This window comes from Garra rufa, chromosome 24, assembly GCF_049309525.1.
Source record: "Garra rufa chromosome 24, GarRuf1.0, whole genome shotgun sequence".
Lineage (NCBI taxonomy): Eukaryota > Metazoa > Chordata > Actinopteri > Cypriniformes > Cyprinidae > Garra > Garra rufa.
The window spans coordinates 9,562,048-9,578,841 of NC_133384.1; the positions used below are offsets into that span (position 1 = coordinate 9,562,048).

At 30.1% G+C, this 16,794-nt stretch overlaps 1 protein-coding gene across 1 annotated transcript in view; it reads right to left on the reverse strand.

Moving 5' to 3' along the window:
• piezo2a (piezo-type mechanosensitive ion channel component 2a) overlaps positions 1 to 16,794 on the reverse strand; it is a 235,552-nt gene that overhangs the window by 194,755 nt on the left and 24,003 nt on the right. The window contains 1 exon segment of the mRNA XM_073830385.1: positions 7,846 to 7,941. Within this exon segment, the coding sequence (XP_073686486.1) occupies positions 7,846 to 7,941 (96 nt within the window).

Below are 16,794 nucleotides of genomic sequence, written 5' to 3' on the forward strand. Positions count from 1 at the left end.
AGACTACAAAATTCTGCCACATAATAAAAATAAAAAAGGTAATTGCAACTTTTTATCACTATTCTGAACTTTTTCTTTTTATTTTAAGAATTGTGTGGTTACATTTTAGTTATTAGTTTATATCTCACAATTAAGACTTTATATTCCACAATTCACAAAGAAAAAAAGTCTGAACTGAGATAACAAGTTTATTATCCAATGGTGGAAACAGGCTTTCACAGATTCCAGTGTGACTTGATTCTAACGCACAGCTGAGTCGCAGATAATTTGCGAGCTGCAATAAAATGTCTGACTATGCTAAAGAAACTCTCACATATTTTCAGACCCAGCTCAGGCTTCATGCATCCGCTGGGAATCCTCAGCTGAGAACGACCCAAATGCACATCATCACCTTACAACAGCCCTGGCTAAAGACAGGTAAAGGCCTGTAATTAATAGCAGCATCTGGCTGTGATGACGCAGAGGTTTGACGCTGAGACCTAAACAAAACAAAGCACCTCACTGCAGCACTGTGAGCCCGACAAACACTAGAGTACACCATCAATCTCAAGATCAGAGCAGATGACTTCTGAAGGATATAAATAATGTAAAACTGCCATCCACAAAGCTGTATCTAGTGCTTTGATTGTCTGTATTATATGATGGATTACGGACTGAGAGTCATGTGACGTCATGCCGGAAGTGTGCCGTGGGGTAAAAACCAGGCAGCTGCACAGATGGGAAACGTCTTCATCTGTCCGGCCGCAGGCCGTCTGAACCCGTGACCCTCAGCCATCGGCCGAATCAGCGCCGCGTATAAGAGATCTGCAGTTCCCACTCAACAGCTGTCCTTAAATCAGCTCCATATGTGGAACGACCGCCGCTCCAATGTTTGTCCAGTCTTTCATGAGACTTTTAGAAGCTAAATTTAGTGACTCTTTAAACGCAATGCATTATTATCAAAAAAAAAAAGAGTTTGGATCTCTTTCTAATTTTTTGGTGATTTAAAAATAAATAAATACACGAAAATAAAAAAAAGTTGCACAAGTAGGAGTTAGAACCCCTTTCTCATTTTTTGAAGATTTAAAAATAAATAAAATAAAATAAAAAATATTGCATTAGTAGGAGTCTGAACCTGTTTCTAATTTTTTTGGTGAATTAAAAATAAATAAATAAAATAAAATAAAATAAAAATATTGCATAAATAGGAGTCTGGACCTCTTTCAATTTGTTTTGGTGATTTAAAAATAAATAAATAATTTAATTAAATTAAAGATCTTGCATCGATAGGAGTCTTAATCTGGACTCCTTTCTGATTTTTTAGCAATTTAAAAATAAATAAATAAATAAAAATATTGCATAAATATGAGATTTTTTTAGGGAGAAATAAATAAATAAATAAATAAATAAATAAATAAATAAATAAATAAATAAATAAAATGACTGCAATGAGTCTGGACCCTTTTCTCATTTTTTTGGTGATTTAAAAATAAATAAATAAATAAATAAAATAAAATAAAATAAAATAAAGATATTGCATAAATAGGAGTCTGGACCAGTTTCTATTTTTTTTTGTGATTTAAAAATAAATAAACAAAATGAAATTAAAATGGATATTGCATAAATAGTAGTCTGGACCCATTACATTTTTTTTTTTTTTTTTTGTGATTTAAAAATAAATAAATAAAATAAAATAGGAGTCTGGACCACTTTCTCATTTTTTGGTGACTTAAAAATTAAATAAATAAATAAATAAAATAAAAAATATTGCATAAATAGGAGACTTAATCTGAACTCCTTACTCATTTTTGGTGATTTTAAAATAAATAAATATATAAAATAAAATATTGCATAAATAGGAGTCTGGACCCCTTTCTTAACAAAAAAAAAATATTGCAGAAATACAAATCTTGTACAAAAGACTACAATTGTAACATAATGAGATTTAAGTAATACAATTTTGAGAATAAATTTATGAGAATAACATTAAAAGTCATAAGAAAGTAAAAAAAGAATGTTTACATTTGTCATAAACTTCTCATTCCGTTTAGTTTAACTTGATAAAATAAAAATAGAACTTAAAAATATAATATAAAGAATTGTAGTTTTATAAATTAGTTTTAAAATAGTTAGTTTAAAACTGTAAAAATGACACAAACAACTAAAAGTGTAACTAAAATCAAAAATAAATAAATAGCAATAATAACAATTACAATACTACCTCAATACTACTAAAATAACACTATCCTTTAAAACTGAGACCAAAAGAGACAGTCTAGTCCCTTCATAAAACAGTATTCCTTTATTAGTCTAATTTAAGAGCTGCTTGTGTAAATATTGGCTCTGGATGTCTGGAAATGTCAGTCATCACCCAGTTTTATTGTCAACCAGGTAAAATTCTCAGTCTGATCAGTAGGTATACCACAAACGGTTTGGGGGCGTAAGAAAGATAAGCATGAGCAATAACAACAGCAATGCTTGTTTAAGCAAGCAACGCTAATAAAGAAACAAAAGCGAGTATAAAGATCTTGCAGGTCTTCTCGCCCTCAGGTTCAGCTCTACTCGATTACAGCTGTTGGATTTCATGGCCTGCGGCTGGATTCTCCTCAGACGAGAGCTACAAGCCTCTGCAAGCCTCGCAAATGAGAGTCAGAGCAGCAGTGAATGTCAGTGACACCTCAGGTGCTCCTCCAGTCATAAACAAACACCATCCATCAGCTTCTGCTGATAAACCAGAACGCTTTGTAAAGGCCTGTCAAATAAACACCCCTCTGGCTGAGTAATACCTCAGAAGAACATCTGTATTATAAACAGATAATACTATAGCATTAGCAACACTCCACATGAGAGTCATTTCCAGAGAATTCTGATTCAAATAGATTCAATTTGATGATCTCACTCTGTCATTTAAAGAAATAAAAATTAGCTGAAAATGTGTTCACCCTCAGGCCATCCGAGATGTAGATGAGTTTGTTTCTTAATCAGGTTTGGAGAAATGCGTCATTCCATTACTGTCTCACCAATAGATCCTCTGAAGTGAATGGGTGCCGTCAGAATGAGAGAGCAAACAGCTGATAAAAACATTTTGAGATAAAAAAAATTAATCATTAAGACGTTTTTAATTAAAAGTCCATAATCCATGATAACGCTTCTTTGATCTGTGCAGATTTCTCTCCTGATTTAGACCAGTCACTGTGTTTTTTTTTTTTTTTTTTTTTGGTGATATAAAAATAATGAAATAAATATATAAATAACTAAATATTGCATAAACAGGAGTCTGGCCCTCTTTCTCATTTTTTTTTAATGATTTAAAAATAAATAAATGAAATAAAATGATTGCATAAATAGGAGTCTGGAACCCTTTCTCATTGTTTGGTGATTTTAAAATCAATAATTAAATAAATAAATTAAAAAACAAAATTGCATTAATAGGAGTCTGGACCCCTTTCCCATTTTAGTGATAAAAAAAAAAAAAAAATATATATATATATATATATATATATATACATACATACATACATACATACATACATACATACATACATACATACATACATATATATATATATATAAATAAATAAATAAAATATTGCATAAATTGGAGTCTGGATAGCTTTCAAATTTTTTGGGTGATTTAAAAATAAATAAATAAATAAATAAATAAATAAATAAATAAATAAAATTAAATTAAAAAATATTGTAAAAATATTTTTGGGGTTATAAAAAAAAAATACATACATAAAATCAAATCAAATCAAATCAAAATATTGCATAAATAGGAGTCTTGACCCCTTTCTCATTTTTGGTTATTTAAAAATAAATAAATAAATAAATAAATTAAATTAAATTAAAAAATATTGTAAAAATATTTTTGGGGTTATAAAAAAAAATACATACATAAAATCAAATCAAATCAAATCAAAATATCGCATAAATAGGAGTCTTGACCCCTTTCTCATTTTTGGTGATTTAAAAATAAATAAATAAATACATAAAATAAATAAATAAAATAAATATATTGCATAAACAAGAGTTTGGACCCCTTTCTCATTTTTTGGTGATTAAGAAATAAATCAATAATAGCGTAATTATGGATTATAGACACATATTTCAGTTAAAAACATCTTAATGATGGTATAGTTTTATCTTTTGTCTTCTCAAGATGTTAACTGATGGACTGGATTGGTGTGGATGATTTGTGGATTATTGTGATGCTTTTATCATCTGTTTGGACTCTCTTTCTGACGGCACCCATTCACATTCATTGGTGAGACAGTGATGGAATGACACATTTCTACGAATCTGATGAAGAAACAAACTCATCTACATCTTGGATGGCTCGAGGGTGAACACATTTTCAGATAATTTTCATTTTTGGGTGAACTATTCCTTTAAGTGAACATCTTAACCCAGATGAGAGGAGTATTTTCATCTTAAGCAACACATAAACCCAGTGATTCAAAGGGTCTGGTGTTGTTGTTCAGGCGAGAATCTTTTTATCAAGCAGTGAAACATCCTTCCAGAGCAAGTTTTTATTGCTCAGAGGTCACTCTTTCATAGTTCAGGAGAACCTAAAGACCTATGAAAGAGACGTCGTCTTTCCTGTTTTGACATGTTTCTGGGAAGGGACATTAGGCAAGGCCTTTTAGCTATTTTGTGGGTAGTCAATAGACTTTAGTTCAAAATCAGACACTTTTATTTAAAAAGGGCAATACACAATTCATCCAAAGGAGGCAGTAACATGAGAAAGGCTAAAAACAATCTGACCAAATGAATCAAAGAATCCTGAAAGATAAAATGTACTAAATCAGCAAATCAGCATATTAGAATGATTTCTAAAGAATCATGTGACACTGAAGACGAATAATGATGCTGAAAATTCAAATTTGATCACAGGAATAAATTACAATTTAATATAGAATCACACAGAAAACAGCTGTTTAAAATGATAATACTATTTCACATTTTTACTGCTTTTACTGCATTTTTGATCAAATAAATGCAGCCCTGGTGAGTAGATTTGATTTCAGATTTTGGTGTTTCATGCTCAAATCTGAGCTCATCTTAAGATTTCTCATGAAACTTTTAAGATTCTTAAATGTTAATTTATCAAGGTTTTTTCCTCATGAGAACAAAAGTTTTGATTTATCTCCATTTAACCTCATTCTCTTTCAATCTGGGTGATTTACAGTTGAAGTTTACATTCTTCTTTCAGAATCTGCAAAATGTTAATTGTTTTACCAAAATAAGAGCGATCATACAAAATGCATGTTATTTTTTATTTAGTACTGACCTGAATAAGATATTCCACATAAGAGATGTTTTCACATTTAAGATGTTTGTCCTGAACAGTTAAACTGTCTGCTGTTCTTCAGAAAAATTCTTCAGGCCCCACAAATGATTTGGTTTTCCAGCATTTTTGTGTATTTGAACCCTTTCCAACAATGACTGTATGATTTTGAGATCCATCTTTTCACACTGAGGACAACTGAGGGACTCATACGCAACTATTACAGAAGATTCAAACACTCACTGATGCTCCAGAAGGAAAAACCATGCATTAAGAGCCAGGGGTGAAAACTTTTAAACAGAATAAAGATGTTTAGGCTACATTATTTTTCTTATTTTGCATAGATATCATATTGTTTTTTTCATTTGGTACTGCCCTTCAGAAGCTACAGAAGATGCTTACATGTTTCAAAGAAGACAAAATAAGTTAAATTTACCCTGATCTTCAATTTTCAAAAGTTTTCACCCCCCGGCTCTTAATGCATGTTTTTTTTTTCCTTCTGGAGCATCTGTGAGTGTTTGAACCTTCTGTAATAGTTGCATATGAGTCCCTCAGTTGTCCTCAGTGTGAAAAGATGGATCTCAAAGTCATACAGTCATCGTTGGAAAGGGCTGAAACACACAAAAATGCTGGAAAACCAAATAATAAGGATTTTTCTTGAAGAACAGCAGGCAGTTTAACTGTTCAGGACAAACAAGGGACTCATGAACAACTATCATTAAACAAAAAAACACAGCTGTGGATCATTCAGGTCACAACACAGTATTAAGAATCAAGGGGATGTAAAGTTTTGAACGGAGTCATTTTTATTCAGATCATGCATTTTGTACAATCTCTCTTGTTTTGCTAAAATAATGAACACTGTGCAGATTCCAAAAGGGACATGTAAACTTTTGTCCTCAATTGTAACTGTGCTATCAGAGGTATATTTGGCTCGGGGAAAGGCTCATATGATGAATCTGATGAAGTAACAGCTGAACTTGTGACCCGATGACACACTGAGGAATGCTGGGAAAACACAAGAGCTCATTCCTCCCACACTCAGTGAAGCTGACACCGCCAGTAGCCGAGGAACTCCAGCAAACGCCTGATAAAAACCAATTCATCAGCTGTCTAGACACTCAGAACTACACTGAACAGTCTCGCACAGCGCAACGTCTCTATTAAACATCAAAACACACAGAAACTAGTGCTTGAAGCAGCAACACAGATGTTACACACACACCTTAATCACAGCATGTGGAGCTGAACTCATATGGGACTCTGGAGGAATCACGAGAGTTGAGATTATCAGGATGACACACAAATGTCATGAGCGCTGCACAATCACTTCCTCTCAAACACACCATATATTACTTAAAGCTGTAATTAATCACAGTTAGATGCTTCATCACTCAGATTTGTCTGTAATTCTTACAGCAGTGATGTTAAATTGATGCCTTGACTGTTACTTAGAAATTTTGCAGTGTGTCATTTATTAAGTATTAAATCTTCGTCCAGTTATTGCAAAAAAAGGATTTTCTTCCTTTTAGTATTTCTTGTTTTCTAGTAAAAATATCTAAAAATTCTTGAATCAAGATGCATTTGATGCAAGATATTAATGTCTATTTTTTTTTTAAATAAATTTTCAAAATTTGATTCGTTTTTGCTTAAAACAAGCAAAAATATCTGCCAATGGAGCAAGAAAAGTAATCGAACAAAATTATTTTCATTGGCCCACTGGCAGATATAAACATTTATTTATTTATTTTTATTTTTTTCAGAAAACAGGACAAAATATTTGTAGTCATTTTACTTGTTAAGTAAATACATCCTGAGTCAAGAATTGTCATATATTTATATTACAAAACAAGATAAAAATACTAAATAAGAAAATAAAATTTGCAGTATTTTGTCTTCTGGGAAACATGTAAGTATCTTCTGTAGCTTCTGAAGGGCAGTACTAAACCAAAAAAATATGATATTTAAGCAAAATAAGACAAATTTGCACATCTTCATTCTGTTCAAAAGTTTTCCCCCCCATGTACACATGCATCAAAAAAAACATTCTTAAAAATCGAATTATTATTATTATTATTATTATTATTTTGCTACTGCTGATGGAAAATGAATGGTTGAAGGTAAAATAATTGTAATAATATATAAACTTTTGACCTCAAATGCATATTTGTTAAGCACTGATCTGAATATCTTAAACATTCTTCAATATATATTATATATATTTCTATATATTTATATATATATATATATATATATATATATATATATATATATTTCAAATATATATTATATATATTTCTATATATATTTCTTGATCCTGAGTTGGGAAAATATTCCTTGAAAGTGTAAAAGCAACCACTTTAAATAAAACTATTAAAACATAATTATATCTTCAAAAACGTGTTTGGGAAAGCGGTTTGGATTACTTTTGCAAATCCAGTTAACACCGTCAGTGGTGCAGAAATCACACACTTATACGCTCGTGAAAAGAAGGAAAGCAAGTCATCCCACGGGAAACACTGAGCTCTCGCTGGAATTCAGAGCATCAAAGCGGCTGAAGGATCTGGGAGACTCACCCTGCATTGTTGTCTTTGTGGGCTCGGCAAAGAGCGGGATGAGTAAGAGGTAGATGAGGTAGACGAAGGACAGCCAGTTGTACCGGAACAAACATGCTGCAAAATAAAGAAGAACACAAGAAAGTGATGAGCGTGTTTGTTTTCTGTCTCCAGACTGTAAAACAGCACATAAATCAGACGCTTGCTGGAGTGCAGTCTTTAATTAGAGAGAGCGCTCTTCATTCATTAAAGGACTGGGATTCGATGCGTGCAGCTCGTGTCTAAACAGCCGCGGGGCTCCGGTGTATGAGTGAACATGAATGCTGGGATACAGACATGGTGCTTTCACATTCCAGCAGATCGACTTCCCCACGAGTCACGACTGAAGCGGAGCGCAGGATCTGTGCCAAAACTCGCCCTGATTACGTTCAGATAATCTCAGTCAGGCACTTATCGCAGTCACCCGTCAATCCATTAACTACAAACAGACCTGCAGGCCTTCATTCTGCAAAAGACAGCGTAAACGTCTTTTAAATATGACATTTTACCATTTGAGTTCAATTAAATGAACTGTCTGATTCAAGAAAGTGAAATAAAGGTATGAAATGTGAAAGTAAAAGGTTGAAAAAAGTTGTAGTTTTTTGTGTGGCATAAACTTCCAAATTATTTGTGGCTACTGCTGATAGAGAATTAATCGATGAAGGAAAAATAAATAAATTTAAATTAAATTAAAATATTGCATAAATAGGAGTCTGGACCCCTTACACAATTGCATTTTTTGGTGATTTAAAAAAAAAAAAAAAAAAAAATATTGCATAAATAGGAGACCCCTTATTCATTTCTTGGTGATTTAAAAGTAAAGTAAAGTAAAGTAAAGTAAAATAGAATAAAATAAAATAAAAAATAAATAAAAAATAAAATAAAATAAAATGAAACGAAACAGAATAGAATAGAATAAAATGAAATGAAATGAAACAGAAAATGAAACAAAACAAAATTAAATGAAACAGAACAAAATAATATAAAATAAAATAAAATAACATAAAATAAAAATATTGCATAAATAGGAGACCCCTTATTCATTTCTTGGTGATTTAAAAGTAAAGTAAAATAGAATAAAATAAAATAAAAAATAAATAAAAAATAAAGTAAAATAAAATAAAATGAAACGAAACAGAATAGAATAGAATAGAATAGAATAGAATAGAATAGAATGAAATGAAACGAAACGAAACAGAAAATGAAACAAAACAAAATGAAATGAAACAGAACAAAAAATAAAATAAAATAAAATAAAATAAAAATATTGCATAAATAGGAGTCTTTTTTTTTGGTGATTTAAAATAAAATAAAAATTGCACCCACTTTAAAATTATGATTATAGTATTGTTATTTATGTATTATAAATAAATATATAAATTAAAAACAATTGAAGGCATTTTACCTTTTGATTTCAATTTAATTGATTGTCTGATACAAGTAAGTGAAAGTAAGAAATTAAATATAAAAGAGGTTGTAAAAAGCTACTTGTCTGATATTTTGATATCTATTGTGAGATTTTTTTAATATTTCTGTGTGGTATGAACATCCAAATTATTATTATAGTTTTAGTTTTTTTTGACCACTGCTGAAAGAATGAATGGATGAATAATAAAATAAAATAAAAAATATTTTTTAAAAGGTTAACACCAAATTATAAATAAATAAATAATATACTGACTAGAATACTAAAGTAGTATTATGATATATTATAAATAAATAAATAAATACAAATGAATTAAATAAAAACTACAGTATATTAAAAAAAGTACACTTACATTTTTATAAATTCATTTTTTACTTTTTTAAAGTTTGTATAAGTTAAAGATACATTTTAAAATAAAAATACAATTTAAGTTCTGGAAAATGAATGGATGGAAAGAAAAAAAAATCATTAATATGTACTATAATAATTATACACTGAATGAAAGCAAGTCAGAAATGAGGCTCCTTCAAGCTCTTCTTTGCCAGGTCAGTGTTTACTGACATCTTATGTGTTTCTATTACAGTTCATGGTGAAGTGAGATGATTAAACATCATGTTAAGGTTAAGTACTGCTGGGAAATGTTCAGTCATTTGCTGAAAGAGCCAAACATATGCTTGCTTTATTAATTGTGTGGAGCTGCCCTGATAGAAACACTAAATTAGTCTTAATTAAATCAAGCGTATCGCTTTCATCAGCGTCACTGAAGCCATTAATGCGCCAACAAACCATGCAGGAACCCAAGCAACGCTAGACTTGATCTGACGAGCTTTAGCATGAGATTTTAATGTTTGTGCATCATTTCTTTGGTCTCTTTGAAGACGTGTCCGCTGTGAGCCCTCGACTTCCTCTAAACCATCAACTTTGTTTTCCCCGACAAATTGTGCAGCGCTAATGCAAAACGAGCTAAGGAAGGACAATTTGCTTCGGTTTGTCTCATTTAAAGCCACATCCTGGCTTTTCCAAATCGGGAAATTAGACATGTTTTAACTGTACAGGGCCACCTCTTCTCCATTCCCTCATGGACCAAACCCGACCGCAAGAAAAACGCAGTCTCTGGCAACAGAAACCAAAGGGATTCCCACTTCCTCAGGGTCAAACGATCATTTCAAGACTCCTTGAAAGAAGCATTTAATTTTAATGTTTATAATGGTTTTCATCAGCTATGAAAGACAGGATGAACCTTTACATCCTAAAATTTTAAAAATAATATAAGAAATCATATTAAAAAAATAAAGCATTTTTTTAAGGTTTTATGCCTTGTGATAGTACTTCTGTAATAATTAAGCACATTTTCTTGAAATATACACATCATGTGCACATCATTGAAAAATATACTGTATACACTACCACTCAAAAGTTTGGGATCAGTAAGATTTTTTATGTTTTTTAAAGAATTCTTATATGCTCATTAAGTCTGCATTTACTTGATCAAAAAAAAAAAACTGAAAAAAGTGCAAAATTGTGAAATTATTACAGTTTAAAATATGGGGTTCTATATTAATATATTTTAAAATGTATTCCTGTGATGCAAAACTGAATTTTTCTCAGCCATTACTTGGGTTTTAAGTGTCACATGATTCTTCAAAATCAATCTTTTTCCTCTGTGAATAAAAGGTTGCATATTTTATTTATTTATACCCAAGCAAAAATTTCAGATTTCAAATAAAATATGCAATACGATCTAAAAATTAAATGCTTATAATTAAATATAATTTTTTTATTATATTTTAAAATAAAATGGTATGCAATTGTTATGAAAAAATAATATAATATTGTTTTGATTTGCTATTAAAATATTGGTTTGGAAATAAATAAGGACCTTAAAAAAATAAAATAAATACATTTTAAAATATGCGATGCAATCTAAAAATTAAATGTTTAAAATAAAAAAAAATAAAGTAATAATTTGTAATGATGTGTTAAAATAAAATATTACGCAAAAAAAATAGCATTGGTTTGGGAATAAATAAATAAAATATGCAATACAATCTAAAAAATAAAAGTTATATTAAATAAAAAATTACTAATTAAAATTCTTGATGTGTTACAATATTATGCAACAACAATATAATATTGTTTTGATTTGCTATAAATATATTGGTTTGGGAATAAATAAATAAATAAATAAATAAATAAAATATGCAATACAATCTAAAAAATTTAATGCTATATTAAACATAAAATTAATAATTAAAATTCTTAATTATATGTTACAATATTGTGCAACAACAATATAATATTGTTTTGATTTGCTATAAATATATTGGTTTGGGAATAAATAAATAAATAAATAAAATAAAATATGCAATACAATCTAAAAAAAATAAATGTTATATGAAACATAAAATTAATAATTAAAATTCTTAATGATATGTTACAATATTGTGCAACAACAATATAATATTTATATTTAAGTGTCACATGATTGTCACAGTTTTGTTGATTTTTTTTTGGAACCTGCAATTCTTTTTTCAGGATTCTTGATGAATAAAAGATTAAAAAGAACAGCACTTATTTAATATATAAATCTTTTCTAACAATATTAGTCTTTGCTATCACTTTTTTATCAATTTATCACATCCTTGGTGAATAAAAGTATTAATTTCTTAAAAAAAAAAAAAAAAAAAAAGAAAGAATAAAAATGTACCGAGTACAGACCCCAAACTTTTAGATTGTAGTTTATATTGTTAAAGATTTCAATTTTAAATAAACACTGTTCTTTTAAACTTTTATTTGTTAAAGAATCCTGGAAAAAAGTATCACAGGTTCCAACAAAATATTAAGCAGCAACTGTTTACAACATTGATAATAAATCAGTATATTAGAATGATTTCAGAAGATTAATGTGACACTGAAGACTGGAGTAATGATGCTGAAAATTCAGGTTTAACCACAGAAATAAATTACACTTTATAATATATTCACATATAAGCAATTTTTTTAAATAATAATACTTTTTTACAATTATTAATGATTTTACTGTATTTTAGATCAAATAAATGCAGCCTTGATGAGCATGAATCTTTAAGAATCTTACTGGTCCCAAACTTTTGAGCGGCAATGCATATAAAAAAAGAAAATACAAATTTATTCGTTAAGGATGCATTAAATTGATCAAAAGTGACAGTAAAGACATTTATAATGTTATAAAAGATTTCTATTTTAAATAAATGCTGTTTTTTTTTACTTTCTATTCATCTGTGAATCCTGAAAAATAAAATGCATGACTGTTTCCACAAATACATTAATAGTTTTCAACATTGATAATAATCAGAAATGTTTCTTAAGCAGCAAATCAGAATATTAGAACGATTTCTGAACAATCAAGTGACACTGACAACTGCAGTAATGATGCTGAAAATTCATCTTTGATCGCAGAAAGAAATGACATGTTACAGTATATTTATATATAAACTGCTATTTTAAATAGTAATAATATTTTACAATTTTTACAAATTTTACTGTATTTTAGATCAAACAAATGCAGCCTTGATGAGCATAAGACACGTCTTTACAAAGCATGAAGAATCTTACTGATCCCAAAATTTTGAGCGGCAATGCATAAAATAAATTAATACAATTATTCATCAAGGATGCATTAAATTGATTAAAAAGTGACATATGAGACATTTATAAGGTTACAGAAGATGTCTATTTAAATTTTCTATTGATCAGTGAATCATGAAAAATAAAATGCATGACAGTTTCCACAAATACATTAATAGTTTTCAACATTGATCATAATCAGAAATGTTTCTTGATCATAAATCAGTATATTAGAATGATTTCTGAAGGATCATGTGACACTGAAGACTGCAGTAATGATGCTGAAAATGCAGCTTTGATCACAGAAAGAAATTACACGTTACAATATATTTATATATAAACTGCTGTTTTAACTAGTAATAATATTTCACAATTTTTACAGATTTTACTGTGTTTTACATCATAAATAAACAGCCTTGATGAGCAGAAATTCTAAAATGGCCTTAAAATAATGCATATTTTGAGGTAAAATACTCTTAATCAGAAAAATGCATAAAAAAAAAGGTTAGAGACATTTTACCAGATTAATCTGAGCATGTGCTCAAAACAGAAATATGTCTTCCACATTTCCCTAGAAAAACACATCATGCATCTGTTTGCAGAAACGAAAGCCGGGCATGTTGGCCGAGGCCGGTTTAGCTGTTTTTAAAGCTGGTCTGTTGGTGGCTACGCTAACATCCTCCCGACATGTTTTTAGTGGTCGAGGGTGGGGGATTTTCAGCACAAATATTGTGTCGGTTTTAGATTTCGAGACCGCGTCCAAAAGAGCGGCTGGCCATCGCCTTATTGTTTGATTCTGGGATTATTTAGCGAGTCTCCGTTTGTGGCATTAGTGGGATTAGACGTCCATTAACACTTCCCCAGACGGCTACTTCAGACCTTAATCAGCCTGGTCTTTGGGACACACTGAGTGTTTAGAGCGAAAGCGATGGGCGGCCGGCCATCACAAACACACGGCCCCCAAATGAAGGCAGGTTTATTTTCTTTGCCGTGCTGAAAAAACTGCCACTCATTAGCCGTGTATACAGTATGCAGGTTTACGATTGAGCGCTGCAGACGTATGAAATGTGAGGTTAGGCGTATTTTAGGCCCTCGTTTGAGGCTCAGAGGAGCATTCTGGGATTGAACAATGCTATGAATGGGACTTCTGTTTGAAACAGTGGCTAAGATTTTAATTGTTTCAGACAGATGATTGAACTTTGCTGTTGAGTGTTTAAAGGGGTTTTCATGTATTAATCAGTATTAGTGCAATGTTTGTATCTGCTACAGCCAATTATTTGACAATATATCAACAAATGCAAACAATGATGACAAAGTACAACAACAGAGAAAAGCCAAATGATACTGAAGGGTTTGTAAATGAAAACATCATCAGCAGTCGTGATACAGCATGAAACTACTGAGAAAATAAATCTATACAGACAATTAGTTTGTTAACAAAGCTAACGTTACAACCATTTCAAAACCGAATTTATGACACATTCAATCAGTAAATCAATAAAGTACAGACATAATAAATATTAAAGCCACAGAAAAGTGGTAAAAACTGAAATGGCCTATTTGTTAGTGTATACTGAGGAAGAAAAAAAAACTCTAAATATAGATATCAAAACCTATTTCATAACTAATTAAATATAAATACATAATTAAATATAAATATTTAAATATAAATGAATAATATTTTTATTCTATGTTACAATATTATGCAAAAAAAAAAAAATATATATATATATATATATATATATATATATAAAAATTTAATGATATTGTAAAATGAAATATTCTGCAAATGTTATGCAAAAACAATATAATATTGTTTGATTTGCTATTAAAATGTTGGTATATTATTTTGGTTTAGGAATAAATAAATAAATAAATAAATAAATAAATAAATACAAAATGCCATACAATCTAAAAATTAAATGTTATAATTAAATATAAGTCAATAATAATTAAACAAAATTAAAAAATATTGTGCAAAAATTATGCAAAAACAATTGAATATTGTTCTGATTTGCTATTAAAATGTTGGTTTGGGAATAAATAAATAAATAAATATATGAAAATTAAAAAAATATAAATGCAATACAATATGCAATGCAATACAATCTAAAAATGTAATGCTTATAATTAAACATATAAAGTACTAAAAAATGTAATGATGTGTTAAAATAAAATATTATTTTGGTTTAGGAATAAATAAATAAATTAATACATACATACATGAATAAAATACAAACTGCAAAAAAAAACATAACATAAATCTATCATAAAAAATAAATAATAATATGTTAAAATATTGTGCAAATATTATGCAAAAACAATATAATATTGTTTTGATATGCTTTAAAATGTTGGTTTGGGAATAAATAAATTCATAAATTAATTAATTAATTAAAAAATATGCAATACAATATGCAATGCAATAAAATAAAATAAAAAATCATTATTGATGTGTTAAAAATAAAATTTTATTTTGGTTTAGGTATAAATAAATAAATACAACATACAATACAATCTAAAAATAAATGTTAAAATTAAATATAAACCAACAATTTAAAAAACGAAATAATGTGCAAATAATGTGCAAATATTATGCAAAAACAATATAATATTGTTTTGATATGCTATTAAAATTTCAGTTTGAAAAAAAAAATAATTAAAAAGATGAAAAATAAATAAAAATTTCTAGCAAATCAAAACTGTGACCGCGGTTGAAATGTTTTTACAGATCTTCAAATAAACTTGGAAACTTTCTTCAAACAAATGTCTGTAATCAATACTATTGCTTCTCTTTTTTGAGTTTGTGGTTGTTTAACAAACTAAACACAAATCCACACCATCCTAAATGAGAAGAACTGTCTGAAACTCTTGATTTAACATTCTTTCATCTCATGGTACAACTACTCTTTACTGTACACAGTGTTCTTCCGCGAGTAATAAGCTGCAAAGAAATATTCCATATAGTAGGATGTGTGACTGAAAACAAAGAGAGGAGATAATCTCTGTTAAATATGACCGAGACCCAGATGAAAGTGAGCGACATCTGCAATTACTGTTTCAGGGGCACAAGTCAAAATCTGAAGCTTTGTGAGTGACAGATATAGTTAAATGCGCCGCTGCTTTCGCTGCTCAACGGTGCCCTTTAGTCGAAGTGAGTCAGAGCCGCGGCGCTCATGTGGGCTCCTGTGCTAAAACAATGTTTGAGAAAATCTGTGCGCTCTCTGGCAGCAGGACAGACCGCTAAGACCTTTGATTTAATGAGTCACTCAGCCAAGCTTAAAGCCAGAAATCAAAATATCCCAAACAGCAGACAAACCACTAACCATCTCAGGGCTCTAGAGTGCGACCAATTTGGTCGCATGTGCGACCTAATTTCTCAATGGTGCGACTAAAAAAAATCAAAGGTTGCACCGGTGCGAGCAGCCGTTCGAGGGGGAAAAAAACGAAACTCCGTCACTCTTAAGTCTCCCTGTTGCTCAACAACAGACACACATTAGACCCATATCGTGGTCTAAACCAATCAGAGATGAAGGACGGATCCCGCCCCCCCTCTGATTGGCCGTGGTCCAGATGTTCCCGTACGTGTGTGTATGTTTGAAAATGCATGTGATGCAGTCAGGTTGTCTCTACATTGTTAAGCGTTCACAATGCCTCCTCCGCAAAAACACGGACTGTATCGCGGACTCCATTCATAAAAACCGAATTTACTATGGCGCGGAATGCCACGTAATACGTTGATTTCTGGATTGATAAATCAAAAGTTGGTCTGTCACTTAATTCAAATCGCGATATGGACTAGTGTCTATGAAAACTGAAAGGCAAAAAGACCGTTTAAAATGAATCCTGCATATTCCGTTTGCCTCTTTGTATTAATGGTGGAGACGTGTATTTTTAAG